Source organism: Maylandia zebra, linkage group LG22 (assembly GCF_041146795.1).
Source record: "Maylandia zebra isolate NMK-2024a linkage group LG22, Mzebra_GT3a, whole genome shotgun sequence".
NCBI lineage: Eukaryota > Metazoa > Chordata > Actinopteri > Cichliformes > Cichlidae > Maylandia > Maylandia zebra.
The window spans coordinates 35,540,489-35,559,095 of record NC_135187.1 but is presented as its reverse complement, the minus strand read 5'-3'; the positions used below and the strand labels follow the sequence as shown (position 1 = coordinate 35,559,095).

The 18,607-nt window shown below is 41.3% G+C and overlaps 1 protein-coding gene across 1 annotated transcript in view; it reads left to right on the top strand.

Moving 5' to 3' along the window:
• Positions 1 to 18,607, top strand: part of thsd7aa (thrombospondin, type I, domain containing 7Aa) — a 182,518-nt gene that overhangs the window by 117,102 nt on the left and 46,809 nt on the right. The window contains exons 8-11 of the mRNA XM_024798247.2: positions 913 to 1,153; positions 6,474 to 6,589; positions 7,751 to 7,883; positions 14,995 to 15,098. Of these exons, the coding sequence (XP_024654015.2) occupies positions 913 to 1,153; positions 6,474 to 6,589; positions 7,751 to 7,883; positions 14,995 to 15,098 (594 nt within the window). The remainder of the gene's footprint in view (positions 1 to 912; positions 1,154 to 6,473; positions 6,590 to 7,750; positions 7,884 to 14,994; positions 15,099 to 18,607) is intronic.

Below are 18,607 nucleotides of genomic sequence, written 5' to 3'. Positions count from 1 at the left end.
TCTATGCGCAATAACCCAAACTGTATATACAAAACAAACTATTTATTTACCTATTTACTTTTTTCTTCTTACACCAGATTGTATATTTGTACATTTTTATACATTTTATATATGTAGCGCAGCAGAACTGTGCCCCCCCTAACCCTCCCCCCCTACATGTTTGCACTGAGTTGGAGATGCTCTGTATCTTATTTAACAAATGTCTATTCTAAATAATAAAGGTTGAGTTTAAGGATAAAGTGACTGAAATGAACCCAGAACTGAACTGTGTATTTTTGCATTGTATTATATCCTAGGAGGCATTGTGTAACTCAATACTAAAAAATAACATGGTAGTTGATGTTGTCACTAAGTAGCTCTACAGTATAGTGGATTACACATTTGCCTAAGTAGTGAACAAACCTTGGTGGCTGTGTCAGGAAGCTGTAAACCTGCCGTAGTGACCACTTGTGAGCAAGGAAGTAGTTTGTTAATGTTGTGAATAGTTCCCTTCATCAGGGCAAGAGCACTGAATCACAAACAGTTTGTTGCACTTTTGGAGGAGCGTAAGACTGAACATGCTAACACAGGATGCTACACAGGTGTCAAGTGCTCAGCTGGGACAAAGTGCTGAAAAGAGTGTCACTGCAGTTTGTTTGTTAGTCCTTTTTGACTCGACCTTCATAAGTGAACAAACATAAACAAAAACTAGTTAGAGATCCTCTCTCACAATTGGTCCACTGTCCTTTGCATTTCCACCTCAGACACTGAATTTGAATGTTGATAAATAGTAATAACATTTTTGCATTTTTATTACAATTCCAATTTCATTTTGTTTTCAATTTCATAACCCTCACTCCTGTGTCCTGGTCATTTGTTAGCACTAATACTACCCCACTGACAACTGTGCTACAATTTTCGATTGCTTCTCAGGTGGAGTCCAGTGTCCAAACATCAGTGCTCTGCAGGAGGTGAGAAGGTGCAATGACCATCCCTGTACTGTCTACCACTGGCAAACTGGTCCATGGGGACAATGCATCGAGGACTCTTTCATTCCATCAACCAACACATCTGTGGGCCGTACTCGTGGAGATGATGTCTCCTGTTCTGTGGGGATGCAAACCCGCAAAGTCATTTGTGTCCGGGTGAATGTGGGCCAGGTTCCTCCCAAAAAGTAAGAAAACCTAATCAGCATATTTTGGCATATGACCGAATACTCTATTGCACGTCTTGTGAAGTTGAAAGGGCATGAAATTGTCCCAGTTCATTACCAGTACAAAAACTGAACAAAAATATCTATCCATGTAAAATTATTCTGGGACTTTTTCACCTTCTCTCTTATTTTTATGTTTTGACTGTCTGTTCTGTCACTTGTGATAACATTGTATGCACACACCAATGCAACTGGATTGTGTGAACTGATATTTTAAATAAATATGCTTTTCTGATTTATCTCCAGATGAAATGGATAGATGAGTCTGGCTAAATTGTTCAACATGTAAAACAAACAATGTCAGACAATGTTTAAAGATAGATGTGAGGGCGGGGTTCGCTGGTGTGTTTGTGAACAGGACCCAAAAGCAGACGCTGAGAGAGGAACTGCACGTTTTCAACAAAAAATGAGCCTTTATTATGGCTGATTGTCATGAACAAAAACTAGGAAAGGCGAATATGGAACGCCAGGACTGCCATAATGAATTAATTAAATACACCATTAAATAATTAATTAAATGTGGCAATAATTAATTAAAATTGGAATTAATTAATTAAATAAATAGTTATGATATATGTAATTAATTAATTATTGACACATTTAATTAATTATTTATGTATTTCACATTTTAATTAATTATTGACACATTTAATTAATTATTGACACATTTAATTAATTATTTAATGATATATTTATTTATTTCATTTTGGCAGTCTTGGCGCCTGGCTCTCATCATGAAATAATTTTATCTGTCAGCCTCACCCATCAAACTCAGGGGGCGGGGTTAACGCTGATCGAGTCAAAACCATTGCTTTGGCCTGGTGGCCATTGTTTCTAGCACACAACAACCGGCATGTGGAAGCTAACAGAACTGAGCTTTGAAAAACCCTGTTTGTGTGTTACCAAATACCGTTTTAATATTTTTTTAGCCGAGAATGTAGTGGTTTAATCTTCATGTGTCTGGTCGGTTTGTCAAGATACAGCCTCTTTGCAAAAGTGTTTCGATGATTTCAGAGATGTCGTCCCAGTCTCACGGCAAAGCGTGGGATAGACCCGCTCGCCTCGCAAGCAATCCCACCGACAAAGCGCAGGCCCCGGTACACAGCTGTAGTAACCCCCGCTGACTTCTTTTACTGAGGTTATATTTATCGGTGTTTTATTTCCTGATGTTCTTATGTGTCCTACGTGTTTCAGTCGCCAATTCTGAATTATAACTAACATTAAAAACATGTTTAAGGAGGAGAGAGAGCAAATAAATCTGTTTAACATCTGATCTTTGGGTTTTTGTTCAGTAATCAGCGTGACCTGTGTATAAACACATAAAAGAGATAACGTTGGTGTTTCCGTCATGTAGTAACTGCTGGCTTTAACTGTACAAAGGTTGTTCGACACTATGAAACACATACAGACTTCATGATGTTCGGCTAATATTTTTATTGTGAATATTAATCATGCTGACCTCGCTCTGTACACCACGCAGCGAGGTCAGCATGTCCACGATATCCTCAGCTCCATGAGTTAACACAAAGTTTCCCAGCTGACTATCTAACTGCCAACTATTCCAGAGACGTGAAAATATACAGCATAAAGAAAAGTGTAAGAGACTCAGCAGCAGATTAGAATAACAGTTATACATTTAATAAATCACCAAATGAATCCAAGAAACGAGCAAACCTGTTCCGACAATTTGAATTTGTATTCCCTCAGCTGCAGACTCGCTGCTGTTTAAATGTTTGAAAAGGAAGATTAGATATAAACAAACGTCAAACATAGACTCAGTCTGCCTTCACATTTGATATGAGGCCAGCACGTATAGTGGCCTCAGCAGGCTATTACTGAAATACACGTGCTATATCATAAACTATGATATAAATAGGGAGGTCCTATTAACATGTTTAGTTTTAAAGGACACCTTCCTGCCTTTAGTCTCATTCATGAGCAGTATTCGTTTTCTTCTAACATCCAGAAGTCTGCACAACGTGTTTCATAGTTTGTAACAAGCCTTTGACAGGTAAACATAACATGACCGAAAAAGCAAAAAAAAAAAAAAAAAAAAGAGAGAGAGAGAGAGAGAGAGAGAGTGTTGACATAAGAAGAGAAAATGCTCTCAATTATGGAGACAGGCAAATGGTTCATTTATGTTTGATGTGTGTTTATTCCTCCCTAAATATCGTCGGTGAAGTTTGCCATGCACGTCAGATTTTCCTGCGCATTTTTATACCTCTGCCAACAGAGAGAGAAAAAAAATCACATTCTAACAGACAGCTGGTGCTTAGAATACAGTTGAATAACTATTAAAAAACAGATGATATTTAGATGATAGTTCAGTCTAACACATGTGCCAGTGAACCATTAAACGTCTGTGAAACTATGCAGTTATGAAACGTAACTTTAACCTCAGCCAAACCGATTTGCTCAGTTGTAAATAAAACAGCGAAGTAAACGTGACCCGACAGACAGAACCTGAGTGAATGAAGTCCAGCGTTTAACCACTGAGAGCTAAAACTCAGCTGAGGTTTGAAAGCTGTGTGCTGGTGATTGGACATCAGCCGCTGATAAAGCTGGCTCGCGTATAAAGTGCTCTGTAAGGAAACAAGCTCCAGCAGCTCTGCGCTCGGGGAAAATACTATATTTACTTATCTTGTGCAGAAAAATGCGCTGACATTGCGTTATATCGAGCACCGGCTGCCCAGTTAAACTGTGACTATCACCAGGTAACGTAGGCGTGTTTCTTGAATTAGCAGCAGGTGTTAAACAGCTGACAGATGAGGAGGAGGATGCATGCAGGTAAACTGAGGGTCTGCTGAGCTGATCGCTGGTTTCGTGAGAAAAATGTCAGCTCGTTCTTTATGTTACAGAAGCACAGAGACACAAGACCAGGCGGAAAGAGACGATCGTTCGGTGAAAATGAGAATCTGCGAATGCAACATGTGGAACACGGAGAGTGGAATATGTAAACAAACCGGTTAATGTACCCCCTCGGTGCACTCTGCATGCTAACTGTTAGCAGAGCTAGTGAAATCTCTGAAAACATCTGAGCACTTTTGCAAACATGTTCTATGTTGACAACCTGACCAGACGTACGTCGCGACATTCGCGGCTAAAACACTGTTAAAAGTGTAGCTGGTGACAGAAAAACGGGGTATTTTAAAACTACACCACCACCATTGCTGCCTGTGATTTGATCTGCATTCTGGGATAACTGGCTGCCCCAAGTCTACACAAGCAATCGATTATCTAGGATCGACCTGTTTTGACTTACTTTGCACGGCAACCAATCAAATGTTAGAGAAGCTGCATGGGCAGCGTTAACCCCGCCCCCTGAGTTTGATGGGTGAGGCTGACAGATAAAATTATTTCATGACGAGAGCCAGGCGCCAGGACTGCCAAAATGAAATAAATAAATATATCATTAAATAATTAATTAAATGTGTCAATAATTAATTAAATGTGTCAATAATTAATTAAAATGTGAAATACATAAATAATTAATTAAATGTGTCAATAATTAATTAATTAAATGTGTCAATAATTAATTAAAATGTGAAATACATAAATAATTAATTAAATGTGTCAATAATTAATTAATTACATGTGTCATAACTATTTATTTAATTAATTAATTCCAATTTTAATTAATTATTGACACATTTAATTAATTATTTAATGGTGTATTTAATTAATTCATTATGGCAGTCCTGGCGTTCCATAGGCGAACAGGGCAAGTGCGAACTGAAAAACATAAACTGGAAAACTACAAAAACTGTGACGAGACTGATGACTGACGAGACTTGGAGGAAAACCAGATGACGTGACAACGAACAAAGGAAGACAGGACTTAAATACACAGGAGGTGATCAGGGGAAGCTCAATGCAGTGGTGATGGGATTCATAATTAACTCGTTTGGTGCTCACAAACGTCTTTTGACGAAATGTCAGGGAACTTGACAAGAATTGGAAGCACCTAAAAATAATGTGACCCTTCTTATTATAATATTGCGCCAATCTGATTGCACTTGATGCAGTTTTTATTGCATCATCCTGGTAGTCAGTGGAGCTTGAAAAGAACAGGACTTCAAGTTTCCTGAAGACATTTTACCTCTCAATTTGCAAAAAATAAATAATAAAGACTCAACAGCACTAAGTCCTGTTGCTTTTAAATCTGTTTTCACCTGTTTAGCAGGAGTGGAGCAGGTGGAGGTTTGCCTGGTGCCGCAGCAGTCATGTCAGTGGGCGGGATCCGGGGGTTTCTCTGTGAATGTCACGTTCCCGTGGCAGCGTGCTTGGTGCTCGCTCAGATTTGAAATTTAATTTTTCACTGTAGAAAGAGGTTTTCTTCCCACACAGAGTGTACAGCCAACGCTAATGTTTTTGTCACTTTTTAAAACTCAAAGTAGTGTGAGTACTTCCAAGCTTTAAACGCTGCATGGTCGTACTCTCTCCTGCACTCCATATTATCCATTGTTGATCTGTTGCTGCCACGAACGTCGCACACTTGTATGTCATTGTCATGAGACACTCTCACAAACAAAAACACCGTTTAGTAACGCGGCAACGAGGCATGCTTATGGGAAAGTAAATAATCTAACTACTTTTTTCAATAGCAATCCCTTACTTTACTCGTTACTTGCAAAAAGTAATCGGATCACGCGTTACTGCCCAGTTTGCAATAAGAAATATTTCTGTTCTATCTTCCAATGTACACATACACAAAAAACTCAGCAAGGCTTTAGCTGTCAGTTGAGAAAGCATCACGCCAAAAACATCAGTTTAGACTTGAGAAACAGAAGTTTTGATTCTTAGAGAGCACAGTGGAGTAAGAAGTATCATCAGAATAAGACTGGTAGAGGTAAGAAGCAAAAGATTTTAAGCACTGCCTCCATAAGACTAAAGTGAACTTTACTGATGAGGCCCAAAGTCATGATTTCATCCTGTTGAATGTTTGTGAACTGAAGACCGAGGTCCGTGCCGAAGACGATCAAATCTGGAGGAGATTCGTCAAAGAAGAATGAGCTGGGATTGCTCTGGAGACATGTGTGAGACTTCTGCAGGATGTTATCCAGCAAAAAACGATACGCAATTAACTGTTATCATCAAGGGGGAAATTTTTACATTTGTCATGTTATTCCACAAATTTTATTAATATTTTAAGTAGACATTTTAGAAACATGTTATAAAACGTCATGGAATTTGTTTTTACAGTGCAGTGTGTTCACTGCGGCTCTATCAGATTTTCAAGGGTACTCTGTGTGTGTGTGACATGTCAGTGATGTACTTTCAGGTGTCCGGAGAGTGTTCGTCCAGACACTGTCAGGCCATGTTTGCTGCCATGCAAGAGAGACTGTATTGTCACCCCATACAGTGATTGGAGCCCCTGTCCATCAACATGTCGGACAGGTAGACTCAATGCACACATTAATGCTTCTAACAATGTTAGAAAGGCCACAAACAGCTAGAATGTGCGTGTGTAAAGCAGGCACCCCAATAATAAAGCACAGAAAATATGCAAATCATTATTTTAGCTGTAGCAGATAAATAATAGTAGCAACCTCTTCACTGAAAAGGAATATCAGATATCCCAGTTCTCTTGTGAATGTTGTGACATGTTTAATAAATGCCATGGAAATGCAGTGTTTCCAACAAAGGTTCCCAGGGTTAGATCCCCAAGGATGTTACCTAGTGGAGATGGCAAGCAATGTGGGAGAAGACGTTTGACGGTCCAGTTATTGTTGTTTTTGTTCTTTTTAAGCTAAGGTATGATGAAAAAGGATTGTATAGCAATAGTGAGGGCTATTTCGGTGGAGGCTGACACTTCTGATGTAGCAGCTGCTTGAATTCAATTCAGTTCAGTTTTATTTATAAAGCATCAAATCACAACATCAGTCCCCTCAAGGTGCTTTATATTGAAGAGTCTTTACTTTATATTGCAAGGTAAAGACTCTACAATATAAAGGAACACGTTTCCATGTAAATATGGAAAACCAGAAGCCAAACAAATGAGTCACTCTATTTCATTCAATCTGCACACAATTACAATTTCATCTCTCTTATACAAGCTTTAATAGAGTGAATGTTCCAGAGACATCTTTGTTGTTTGTTACATTCTCAGATCCTTTGGTCACGTTGAAGTGTGCATTAGGCTTATAAGATGCTTACTTTTAGAAGTAATAGTCCAGCTGCAATGCATCCCCAAACCATTTTCATCCTTAATAAATTATCCAAACTCAATCACTGGAAGCTTTAACCTGATATAGTAATCCTGATAGAAGTGGACTTCCTGTAAAGTCAATTATCTCTAACTGTCAGGTTGTATTGGATACCATAGAGCAGATAATGGAGATGACATTTGAGATTTCACTCAATTATATTAGCCTCTCCTTGAAATGCTGTCTTCTTGTACAGGGTGAGGAATTACATAAGTATGCTAGGTAGGCTAATAATATATATTCTCAGAGGACACCAAATACATCCTATCTTTAAAAAACAGCTTTAAAGATTCAGGGCATATTGGTAATTTCGGTTTAAAGGATCAGTGTGTTCTCTTGTGGCTTCCCCTAGGCGGTAACACTAAAAAGAAGCAATACAGGAAACGGCTCATCATCCAGTTGCCAGCTAACGGAGGACAGGACTGCCCTGAGGTACTGACCCAGGAAAGAGATTGTGAGACTCCCTCTGTCTGTGAGGGATACAGGTATGGGTCCTGTTCAATAAATACGCATTCATGCATGAATTTAAATGCTATTAATATAGTTTAAATCATTGTACACCGCTCAGACACAAAAATATAAGGAATACTTTTTAGATCAGAGAATAGCATCAAGTCAGTTAAACATCTGGGATGTTGATTTGGTAACTGCATTAAAGGGGCAACAATGAGAAACCCCCAAACAGGAATGGTTTTACACGTGGAGGACATTGACATTTTTTCCATCCTCATCATTTCTGTGTTTTTTCACTCAGTGTCAGAAGAGAACCACTTTTGTATCAGTACTAATGTTATGTTGAAATGTGTGTGAAAAAGCCATTCTTAACATGAACAACCGAAATGAACATGGCTCAGGAAAAGGCAGACGACTACTGTGTCTGGTTGGGGGTGAGCGGAGGGAGACGAGACAAAGGACTCATTGTGAAAATCCAGACTACATATTACAAATATTTATTAATTAAAGAAAAGGGTTTGCAAAGAAGAAATGCATCTTGAGCTGGTTCTACGGTAAGCTGAAGGCTCTGCCTCCTGTTTTGCTTTTAAATATCCCAGGAACCACAAGCGAGCCTGTGGGCTGCGAGAAAAGTGCTCTATTGGGGTGATATGGTACTATGAGTTCATAAAGATAGGATGGGGCCTGATTATTTGAGACCTTTAGTCCCCGTCAGCACACTCGCTGCATCGTTTTGGATCAACTGAAGGCTTTCCAGGGAGTTTTTAGGAAATCCTGATAATAATAATAAAACGATAAATGCATGAACTATTTTTTCAGTATAACTCTGAGAAAAGATGATTCTAATTTTACAGATACTCTGCAACGACGAGTGCAATATCTCCAAAATTAGAATCTAAAATTAGAAACACTCCAGCATAAGATAAGCATTTTTATTGTCAGTGTTGCAGAAGCAATGAATAATAGTGTAGCAGCATAAAGCCAAAATATTATTTACATTATATAAATATAATGTCAGAATCGACTCCAGCATCCCTTACAGTGCTGCAGAAGGTCAAGGTAATGCCAGCAAGTGTCTGTCATTTTTATGATCCAGTGCAAAAACCTAGAGGCCATCCAGGTCTTTATATCTTTAAGACATTCCTACAGTTTAACTATATTATGAACACAGGGATAACACACACATATTAATTAAAATGTCTCACACATGTCTCAGCCTCCACCACTCTCAGCACTGGAGCCCCCCAGGGGTGTGTTCTGAGCCCCCTGCTGTACTCTCTGTACACATATGACTGTGTGGCCACTACCAGCTCCACCACCATCATTAAGTTTGCTGACGACACCGTCGTGATGGGCCTGATCTCTGACAACAACGAGACGGCCTACCTGAAGGAGATTAGGAATCTGGAGAACTGGTGCCAGAGGAACAACCTCCTTCTAAACGTCAGTAAGACAAAGGAGCTGATAGTGGACTTCAGCACTAAGCAGGAGAGGAACTACCAGACCCCCGTCATCAACGAGTGCCCAGTGGAGAGAGTGGACAGCTTCAAATACCTCGGAGTTCACATCACGACCAGGAAGGCTAGGCAGCACCTGTATCACCTACGACAACTGAGGAAGTTCAGGGTCTCTCCAAAGATCCTCAGGATTTTCTATACAGGTGCTGTGGAGATCGTGGTTTGGGAACAGCTGTGTGAAGGACCAAAAAGCTCTCCAGAGAGTGATCCGTACAGCAGAACGCTGCTGCAGGATTGCTCTCCCCCCGCTTCAGGACACCTACACCAGGAGATGCCGGACTAGAGCAGCGCAGATACTGAAGGACCCGTCCCATCCTGGCAACAAACTGTTCCAACTTCTGCAATCTGGTAGAAGGTTCAGCATCATCCGGGCAAGGACAGAGAGACTCAAGAGGAGCTTCTATCCCCAAGCCATCCGTGCCCTAAACACACACACCCGCCCTCTCACATCATCTATAATTGACTGAGTCAGGACTTCCAGACACTAAACCAAGGCACAATGTACATTTCAATTCCTTTAATTTTAAATATGTTTATATTGTCTATCCTGTAAAATAGTCAGATGTCTATTCATATTAATGTACAGAATTCACCTGCTTGCTGCTACTACTGCACATTCACCCAATGTATATACTAGAGATGGCACGATACCACTTTTTTATGTCCGATACCGATATCATAAATTTGGATATCTGCCGATACCGATATGAATCCGATATAGTGTTTTTTTAATCAACAAAACTGTTTTTTTTAAATATCTTGCTGCATTTTGTATAAGTTCATACTCAAGTTTAAAACAACAACTACACTAAAGCTATTCTGTTACACCTGTATGCAAAAAAAAATATTTCATAGTTCAGCAATACTGATCAATCTAATAAACTTAAACCTACACCATCCTCCCTATTCTGGTATTTTAAAGAGTACTTAGCGTAAATATTAAGCAACCCAACTAATAGGGTTCCAACTCCCAGCAACAACAAAAATAAAAAAATAAAAAAATGGGGAACCACCCCCCACCTCATGATGCTTAATCGACGTAATCAACCTTAATTTGATGCAGTGTGAAAAAAAAATGCACAGAAATCAATTATTTTTCAAGAAATATTAAATAGATTCAACATCTTTCTTCAACAAAATTGCAGACTGCACAGATGGTACCTTCCCAAAGGAAAAAGTACTATAGCTTACTAGGGTATATATATTAGACTTAATAGTCACTATATACAGTAATTGACTTCTATTCATTTTACATCAAATTAAAACTTTGGGTGTCAGATAATTATTTATTAAAAGCTTGACATTTGAAATGAGAATAAGAAAGAAAAGTATGTCTTTGTGCCCCCTTTTCCCTGTTAATGCCCTATCGGCCCCCCTGGCTAAACTTTGCTAGATCCGCCCCTGCACAGTTACCAGCGTCAGCTACGTAGAAAAAGATCCTCGAGTAGAAAGTAATATTAAATAAATTCTAACAACAGCTGATCAAGCTTAAACGTGCTGCTGTTGTTCAGCCGCTGGTTTCCTCTTTCTGGTGCAAAGTGGGCCAAAAGCAAACAAGAGAGACGGACTCGCAACAGAAAAGCCGATCAGCTGATCGTTAAGCAGTTTCATGATTGAAGTAGCAGCAAGAGGAGGCAGTCGCTCCATATATCGCTTGTTAAGCTTAACACAGGAATGCTTTACAAACATTCAGAGATGGACTTACACACTTGCTTTACTTCTCTCGGGGATAACTTTGTCGGAGATTAAATGCCGGGTTGCTAGCGAAGCTCCACATGCTATCCAGACCACCGACAGGTCCCGCATGCCACAGCCGCTCTATCACGTGATGCATACTGCTCCGACGTGCTAACGTTCTGAGGTGAGTTACGGCGTGTTGCAAGTTTTGTGAGGTGCTTTCGTGATATTTAATGGATCGGATTACATGTTTTATTTTTCTCCGATATCCGATCCAGTAATTTAGGTCAGTATCGGACCGATACCGATACGTAATATCGGATCGGTCCATCTCTAGTATATACTACATATATATATATATAAAAAAAAAAAAAACACCCAGCACGCCCCTGCGGGCGGTTTATCCTTCAAGCTCGGGTCCTCTACCAGAGGCCTGGGAGCTTGAGGGTCCTGCGCAGTATCTTAGCTGTTCCCAGGACTGCGCTCTTCTGGACAGAGATCTCCGATGTTGTTCCCGGGATCTGCTGGAGCCACTCGCCTAGCTTGGGAGTCACCGCACCTAGTGCTCCGATTACCACGGGGACCACCGTTACCTTCACCCTCCACATCCTCTCGAGCTCTTCTCTGAGCCCTTGGTATTTCTCCAGCTTCTCGTGTTCCTTCTTCCTGATATTGCTGTCATTCGGAACCGCTACATCGATCACTACGGCCGTCTTCTTCTGTTTGTCTACCACCACTATGTCCGGTTGGTTAGCCACCACCATTTTGTCCGTCTGTATCTGGAAGTCCCACAGGATCTTAGCTCGGTCATTCTCCACCACCCTTGGGGGCATCTCCCATTTTGACCTCGGGACTTCCAGGTTATACTCGGCACAGATGTTCCTGTACACTATGCCGGCCACTTGGTTATGGCGTTCCATGTATGCCTTGCCTGCTAGCATCTTGCACCCTGCTGTTATGTGCTGGATTGTTTCTGGGGCATCTTTACACAGCCTGCACCTGGGGTCTTGCCTGGTGTGATAGACCCCAGCCTCTATGGATCTTGTACTCAGAGCTTGTTCTTGTGCTGCCATGATTAGTGCCTCTGTGCTGTCTTTCAGTCCAGCTTTGTCCAGCCACTGGTAGGATTTCTGGATATCAGCCACCTCCTCTATCTGCCGGTGGTACATACCGTGCAGGGGCCTGTCCTTCCATGATGGTTCCTCGTCTCCCTCCTCTTTCTTGGGTTTCTGCTGCCTGAGGTATTCACTGAGCACTCGGTCAGTTGGGGCCATCTTCCCAATGTATTCTTGGATGTTCCTTGTCTCATCCTGGACTGTGGTGCTGACACTCACCAGTCCCCGGCCCCCTTCCTTCCGCTTAGCGTACAGCCTCAGGGTGCTGGACTTGGGGTGAAACCCTCCATGCATGGTCAGGAGCTTTCTTGTCTTTATGTCAGTGGCTTCTATCTCCTCCTTTGGCCAGCTTATTACCCCAGCAGGGTACCTGATCACGGGCAGGGCGTATGTGTTGATGGCCCGGATCTTGTTCTTACCATTCAGCTGACTCCTCAGGACTTGCCTGACCCTCTGCAGGTACTTGGTGGTTGCAGCCTTTCTAGCGGCCTCTTCATGGTTCCCATTTGCCTGCGGGATCCCCAGGTACTTGTAACTGTCCTCTATGTCTGCAATGTTGCCTTCTGGTAGTTCAATCCCCTCAGTTCTGACTACCTTCCCTCTCTTTGTTACCATCCGACTACACTTCTCCAGTCCGAACGACATTCCAATGTCATTGCTGTATAGCCTGGTAGTGTGGATCAGTGAATCGATGTCTCGTTCACTCTTGGCATACAGCTTGATGTCGTCCATGTACAGGAGGTGGCTGACAACTGCTCCGTTCCGTAGTCGGTATCCGTAGCCAGTCTTGTTAATGATCTCACTGAGGGGGTTCAGGCCTATGCAGAACAGCAGTGGGGACAGAGCATCTCCTTGGTAGATCCCGCACTTGATGGTAACTTGTGCTATGGGCTTGGAGTTGGCCTCTAGTGTCGTACGCCACATCCCCATTGAGTTCCTGATGAAGGCTCTTAGGGTCCCATTGATCTTGTACAATTCTAGGCATTCCAGTATCCAGCTGTGGGGCATTGAGTCATAGGCCTATATATATATATATATATATATATATATATATATATATATATATATATATATATAATGTTTTTCCTCTACACCCCCCCCCCCCCCCCCCAAGTTTTTTGCACATGGCGAGGAGCGTGTCAGGCTACATTTCACTGTGTGTTATACTTGTATAACTATGCATGTGACAAATAAAGAACCTTGACCTTGACCACGCAGGACCTGTCATGGTCCTGTCACATCAACACCGTGGTGAAAAAGGCTTGTCAGCGTCTCTACCACCTCAGACGCTTGAGAGACTTCCGACTGCCCTCCAAGGTGCTCAGGAACTTTTACTCGTGCACCATAGAGAGCATCCTGGCGGGAAACATCTTAACCTGGTTCGGGAACAGCACCATGCAGGACAGACGAGCTCTACAGAGGGTTGTGCGGTCAGCTGAGCGCACCATCCGCTCCGAGCTCCCTGACCTGCACTCAATCTACAGCAGGCGGTGCTGGACCAAGGCCAGGAAGATCGTGAAGGACCTCAGCCATCCCAACAACAGACTGTTCTCTCTGTTGAGGTCAGGAAAGCGATTCCGCTCCCTGAAGACCAACACAGAGAGACTGAGGAGGAGCTTCTTCCCGCAGGCGATACGGTCTCTCAATCACATCACCACACAGTACTGACCCACACATATGGTTCTTACACACACACTGGACTTTCTGGACTTTGGTTTCACTTCATCACTTAAATCACTTTAAGCATATTTGCACTGCACAAGACATAATGTGGATTGCACAACACTGGTCACTATATTCTTCATTTCCAGTTAATACTTGTACAGCTGCTGTTATTGTGTGTATATTTATTTATATTTATATTTCTTCATACATTCTTATATAGTTTTATACTGTGTATTGTGTATTTTGTTGTACAGTTATTTTATTTTCAACTTTAATTTATATATTTTATCTTATTCTTTCCCAGTTAAATTTACCCTTCATTCTAATTTGTGTTGTACAGTTATTTCATTTTTAACCTTAATTTTTTATATTTTATTCCTTCCTAGTTAAATTTACACTGTATAATTTTTCATATTTATTTCCTATCTTATTCATAGCCTTTTCCTTTTGTTTTCTTTAGGTCACGAGCAGTTGTCTAAGCATTTCACTGCATATCGTACTGTGTATGACTGTGTACCTGACAAATAAAATTTGAATTTGAATTTGATTTGATTTAAAAGGTGATTATCGTCTGCAAAGCAATGAAAATATATGCTGTGCCTTTGAATGATATTGCACAATCACAGAAATTAATCCACTGTCAGAGGCTACAAGAAGATGATTTGACCTTCACTAAAGCTGTTTCTGTACAGTTATGAATTCTGAATGAAACGCTTCAAATAAACTGTTCCTCTGCAGGTGAGCAGTTAACTGGTTTCATACTATTCTTTTATGAAAGTTTGAGATGAAAGGAAAGTTGGAGATTGGTGCAGCTAAGCCACCCGATGGCTTTTTAAGTCATGGATTAATTACTGCCACCGTAAAGGCTCGTGGTATGTAGCACATTAATATAGAAAGATTAATCATATTAATCTGATAACATGTATTATCTGATAATACAATATATTTAAAGCCAGTCTAATAAAGTTTGTTAATCCTAACTTCATGTTTATAATAAACAAGCTCCTTCACAAGTTAAAAAAAAAGTGGGGGGACTTTTTTCACTCAGTACCTGCCAAAAACTAATATGCAGTGCTGAATATGATGTTTTCTTGTGATGGCCAAATATGAACAAAGTAGACCAGTTCAATTTTCATTCAAGACTTCTCTTATAATGTGTTTTTTGACAGATGGAAAACTCATAAGTGGCGAAGATGTCAATTGGTTCCATGGTCTGTTCGTGAGGGCAGTCCTGGGAATCAAGAGCTCTGTGGGCTAGGTCTCCAGGTTCGAGGTGAGGACAATCTCACACACACACACACACACACACACACACACACACACACACACACACACACACACACACACACACACACACAGAGTAACGCGGTAAGGGACCAGAGTGCCTGACTGCAGCTTCACAGATAATGAGCTAATCAGGAGTGTTTAGACTATGGAGCCTGAGTGTGTGAATAAAACACAGGAAAAAGAAATAGAGCTCGATATATACATTTATATATATATATATATATATATATATATATATACTATATATATTACTAAGTGTTTTATCCTATTGTAAAGTGTCCTTGGGTGACTTGAAAGGCGCTCATAAATAAAATTTATTATTATTATTATTATTAAACACCCAGCACGCCCCTGCGGGCGGTTTATCCTTCAAGCTCGGGTCCTCTACCAGAGGCCTGGGAGCTTGAGGGTCCTGCAGTATCTTAGCTGTTCCCAGGACTGCGCTCTTCTGGACAGAGATCTCCGATGTTGTTCCCGGGATCTGCTGGAGCCACTCGCCTAGCTTGGGAGTCACCGCACCTAGTGCTCCGATTACCACGGGGACCACCGTTACCTTCACCCTCCACATCCTCTCGAGCTCTTCTCTGAGCCCTTGGTATTTCTCCAGCTTCTCGTGTTCCTTCTTCCTGATATTGCTGTCATTCGGAGCCGCTACATCGATCACTACGGCCGTCTTCTTCTGTTTGTCTACCACCACTATGTCCGGTTGGTTAGCCACCACCATTTTGTCCGTCTGTATCTGGAAGTCCCACAGGATCTTAGCTCGGTCATTCTCCACCACCCTTGGGGGCATCTCCCATTTTGACCTCGGGACTTCCAGGTTATACTCGGCACAGATGTTCCTGTACACTATGCCGGCCACTTGGTTATGGCGTTCCATGTATGCCTTGCCTGCTAGCATCTTGCACCCTGCTGTTATGTGCTGGATTGTCTCTGGGGCATCTTTACACAGCCTGCACCTGGGGTCTTGCCTGGTGTGATAGACCCCAGCCTCTATGGATCTTGTGCTCAGAGCTTGTTCTTGTGCTGCCATGATTAGTGCCTCTGTGCTGTCTTTCAGTCCAGCTTTGTCCAGCCACTGGTAGGATTTCTGGATATCAGCCACCTCCTCTATCTGCCGGTGGTACATACCGTGCAGGGGCCTGTCCTTCCATGATGGTTCCTCGTCTCCCTCCTCTTTCTTGGGTTTCTGCTGCCTGAGGTATTCACTGAGCACTCGGTCAGTTGGGGCCATCTTCCCAATGTATTCTTGGATGTTCGTTGTCTCATCCTGGACTGTGGTGCTGACACTCACCAGTACCCGGCCCCCTTCCTTCCGCTTAGCGTACAGCCTCAGGGTGCTGGACTTGGGGTGAAACCCTCCATGCATGGTAAGGAGCTTTCTTGTCTTTATGTCAGTGGCTTCTATCTCCTCCTTTGGCCAGCCTATTACCCCAGCAGGGTACCTGATCACGGGCAGGGCGTACGTGTTGATGGCCCGGATCTTGTTCTTACCATTCAGCTGACTCCTCAGGACTTTCCTGACCCTCTGCAGGTACTTGGTGGTTGCAGCCTTTCTAGCGGCCTCTTCATGGTTCCCATTTGCCTGCGGGATCCCCAGGTACTTGTAACTGTCCTCTATGTCTGCAATGTTGCCTTCTGGTAGTTCAATCCCCTCAGTTCTGACTACCTTCCCTCTCTTTGTTACCATCCGACTACACTTCTCCAGTCCGAACGACATTCCAATGTCATTGCTGTATAGCCTGGTAGTGTGGATCAGTGAATCGATGTCTCGTTCACTCTTGGCATACAGCTTGATGTCATCCATGTACAGGAGGTGGCTTATATATATATATATATATATATATATATATATATATATATATATTATGGTATTGAGGAATGTATACAGATGTACAACAAAATAAATATATGCATATATATCACACACAAAAATAATGGGCTGACCAGGGCTTTGATGGCGGGAGTATAACCTGACCTAAGCAAGGTCAAAAAACATAAATTATCATTCGATATTAAACTGAAACAGCGTTCTACTGTCATGATAAAACAAATAAATCCATAAATTACAAAGTCAAATCATTAATGCCATATTTCATACAATAACCAATAACCAAACAAATTACAACATCTAATTCTTATAATGATATTCATTCAAAATAATATAGAAAAACATTCACATGGGTCTCATCAAAGTAAAGTAAATTAGCAATAAAGCTAATAAACATTATCCAAGGTTAATTAAATATTTACAAAACAGATTTAATTCTAGGTGTTGCGCAACAAGTTTCAATATTCTAAAATAAATTTAACGCAATTCAAATCTCCCATAGGCCATTTTGGCATTTAATCAGAGTAACAAAAGACATCCAAAACAAACAAAACTGAAATCAAATCACTCAACTCTTGAAACGTTAATTTAACATTCGGCCATAGTGGGAAAAAAACAAAAACAACAATATTCAATAAATGTAACCAGTAACTGCACTTAGTTGTCACCAGACTAGCGTTAGCTTACCGGTGTTTTAAATGCGCGACCGCGTTCCTCCGCCACTGCCTCGTTTGAGTTTAAATATAACGGTGTAGAGAAAGAGTTGAGCGCGCACAGGCAGAAATGTTAAGAGCGCGAGCAACACATTGCAAGCAAGCGCAAATGCAAAAACCGAGCGAGAGGGGCTGCTGTTGTGTGTGTGTGTGTGGATAATAGCAAACACTGAAATACATTTTTTGCAATTTTGTTCACTTTTCTTCGCTCAAAATACATTTCTTCTCAAAATGCAACTCGTGCACCTGCAATTTTTTTTTATGTGCGCTCAGAATAGTGGCACAAAAATAACACCATAGTAAATGGACTGATTCTTATATAGCGCTTTTCTACTCTCCTGGAGCACTCAAAGCACTTTATACAAGACTCCGCATTCACCCATGCACTGTTTTCTATGCCTTTCAGTGCTTTCTAATTAATTAACTAACATTCATACTTGATGGATGCATCGGAGAGTGAGTGGGGGTTAGTATCTTGCCCAAGGATTTTTGACATGCAGAGTGGGGGAGCCAGGGATCAAACCACCAACCTTCCAATCAGTAGATGGCCTGCTTTACCTCCTGAGCTACAGCCACCTCAAGTCTGGGTCATTTGCTCTGTCATCTCCCCCCCCCCCCCCCCCCCCCCCCCCCCCCAACATATATAATTAGCTTCACATAACAAATACTTTTCAAGATACTTGTTTTTCGTTTGCAATTTGGTCCAGGCCTAAAAACAATCAAAGTGAATCACAATGTGTAATTTGAGACAGATCAAAAAAGTGTGCAACTATTGGGTAAATGAAATATGAAAAAATGTAGGCCATCCTCACCTGCCAGAGACAACTAGTGATAACTTCTGAATAGTATATAATATTAAACAGGTCACAATAAAATAATGTAAATTAAAACATGTAGAACTTTTTTTGCATGAAATTCTTTGGCACAAAAATTAAGAAAATAGTATTTTCA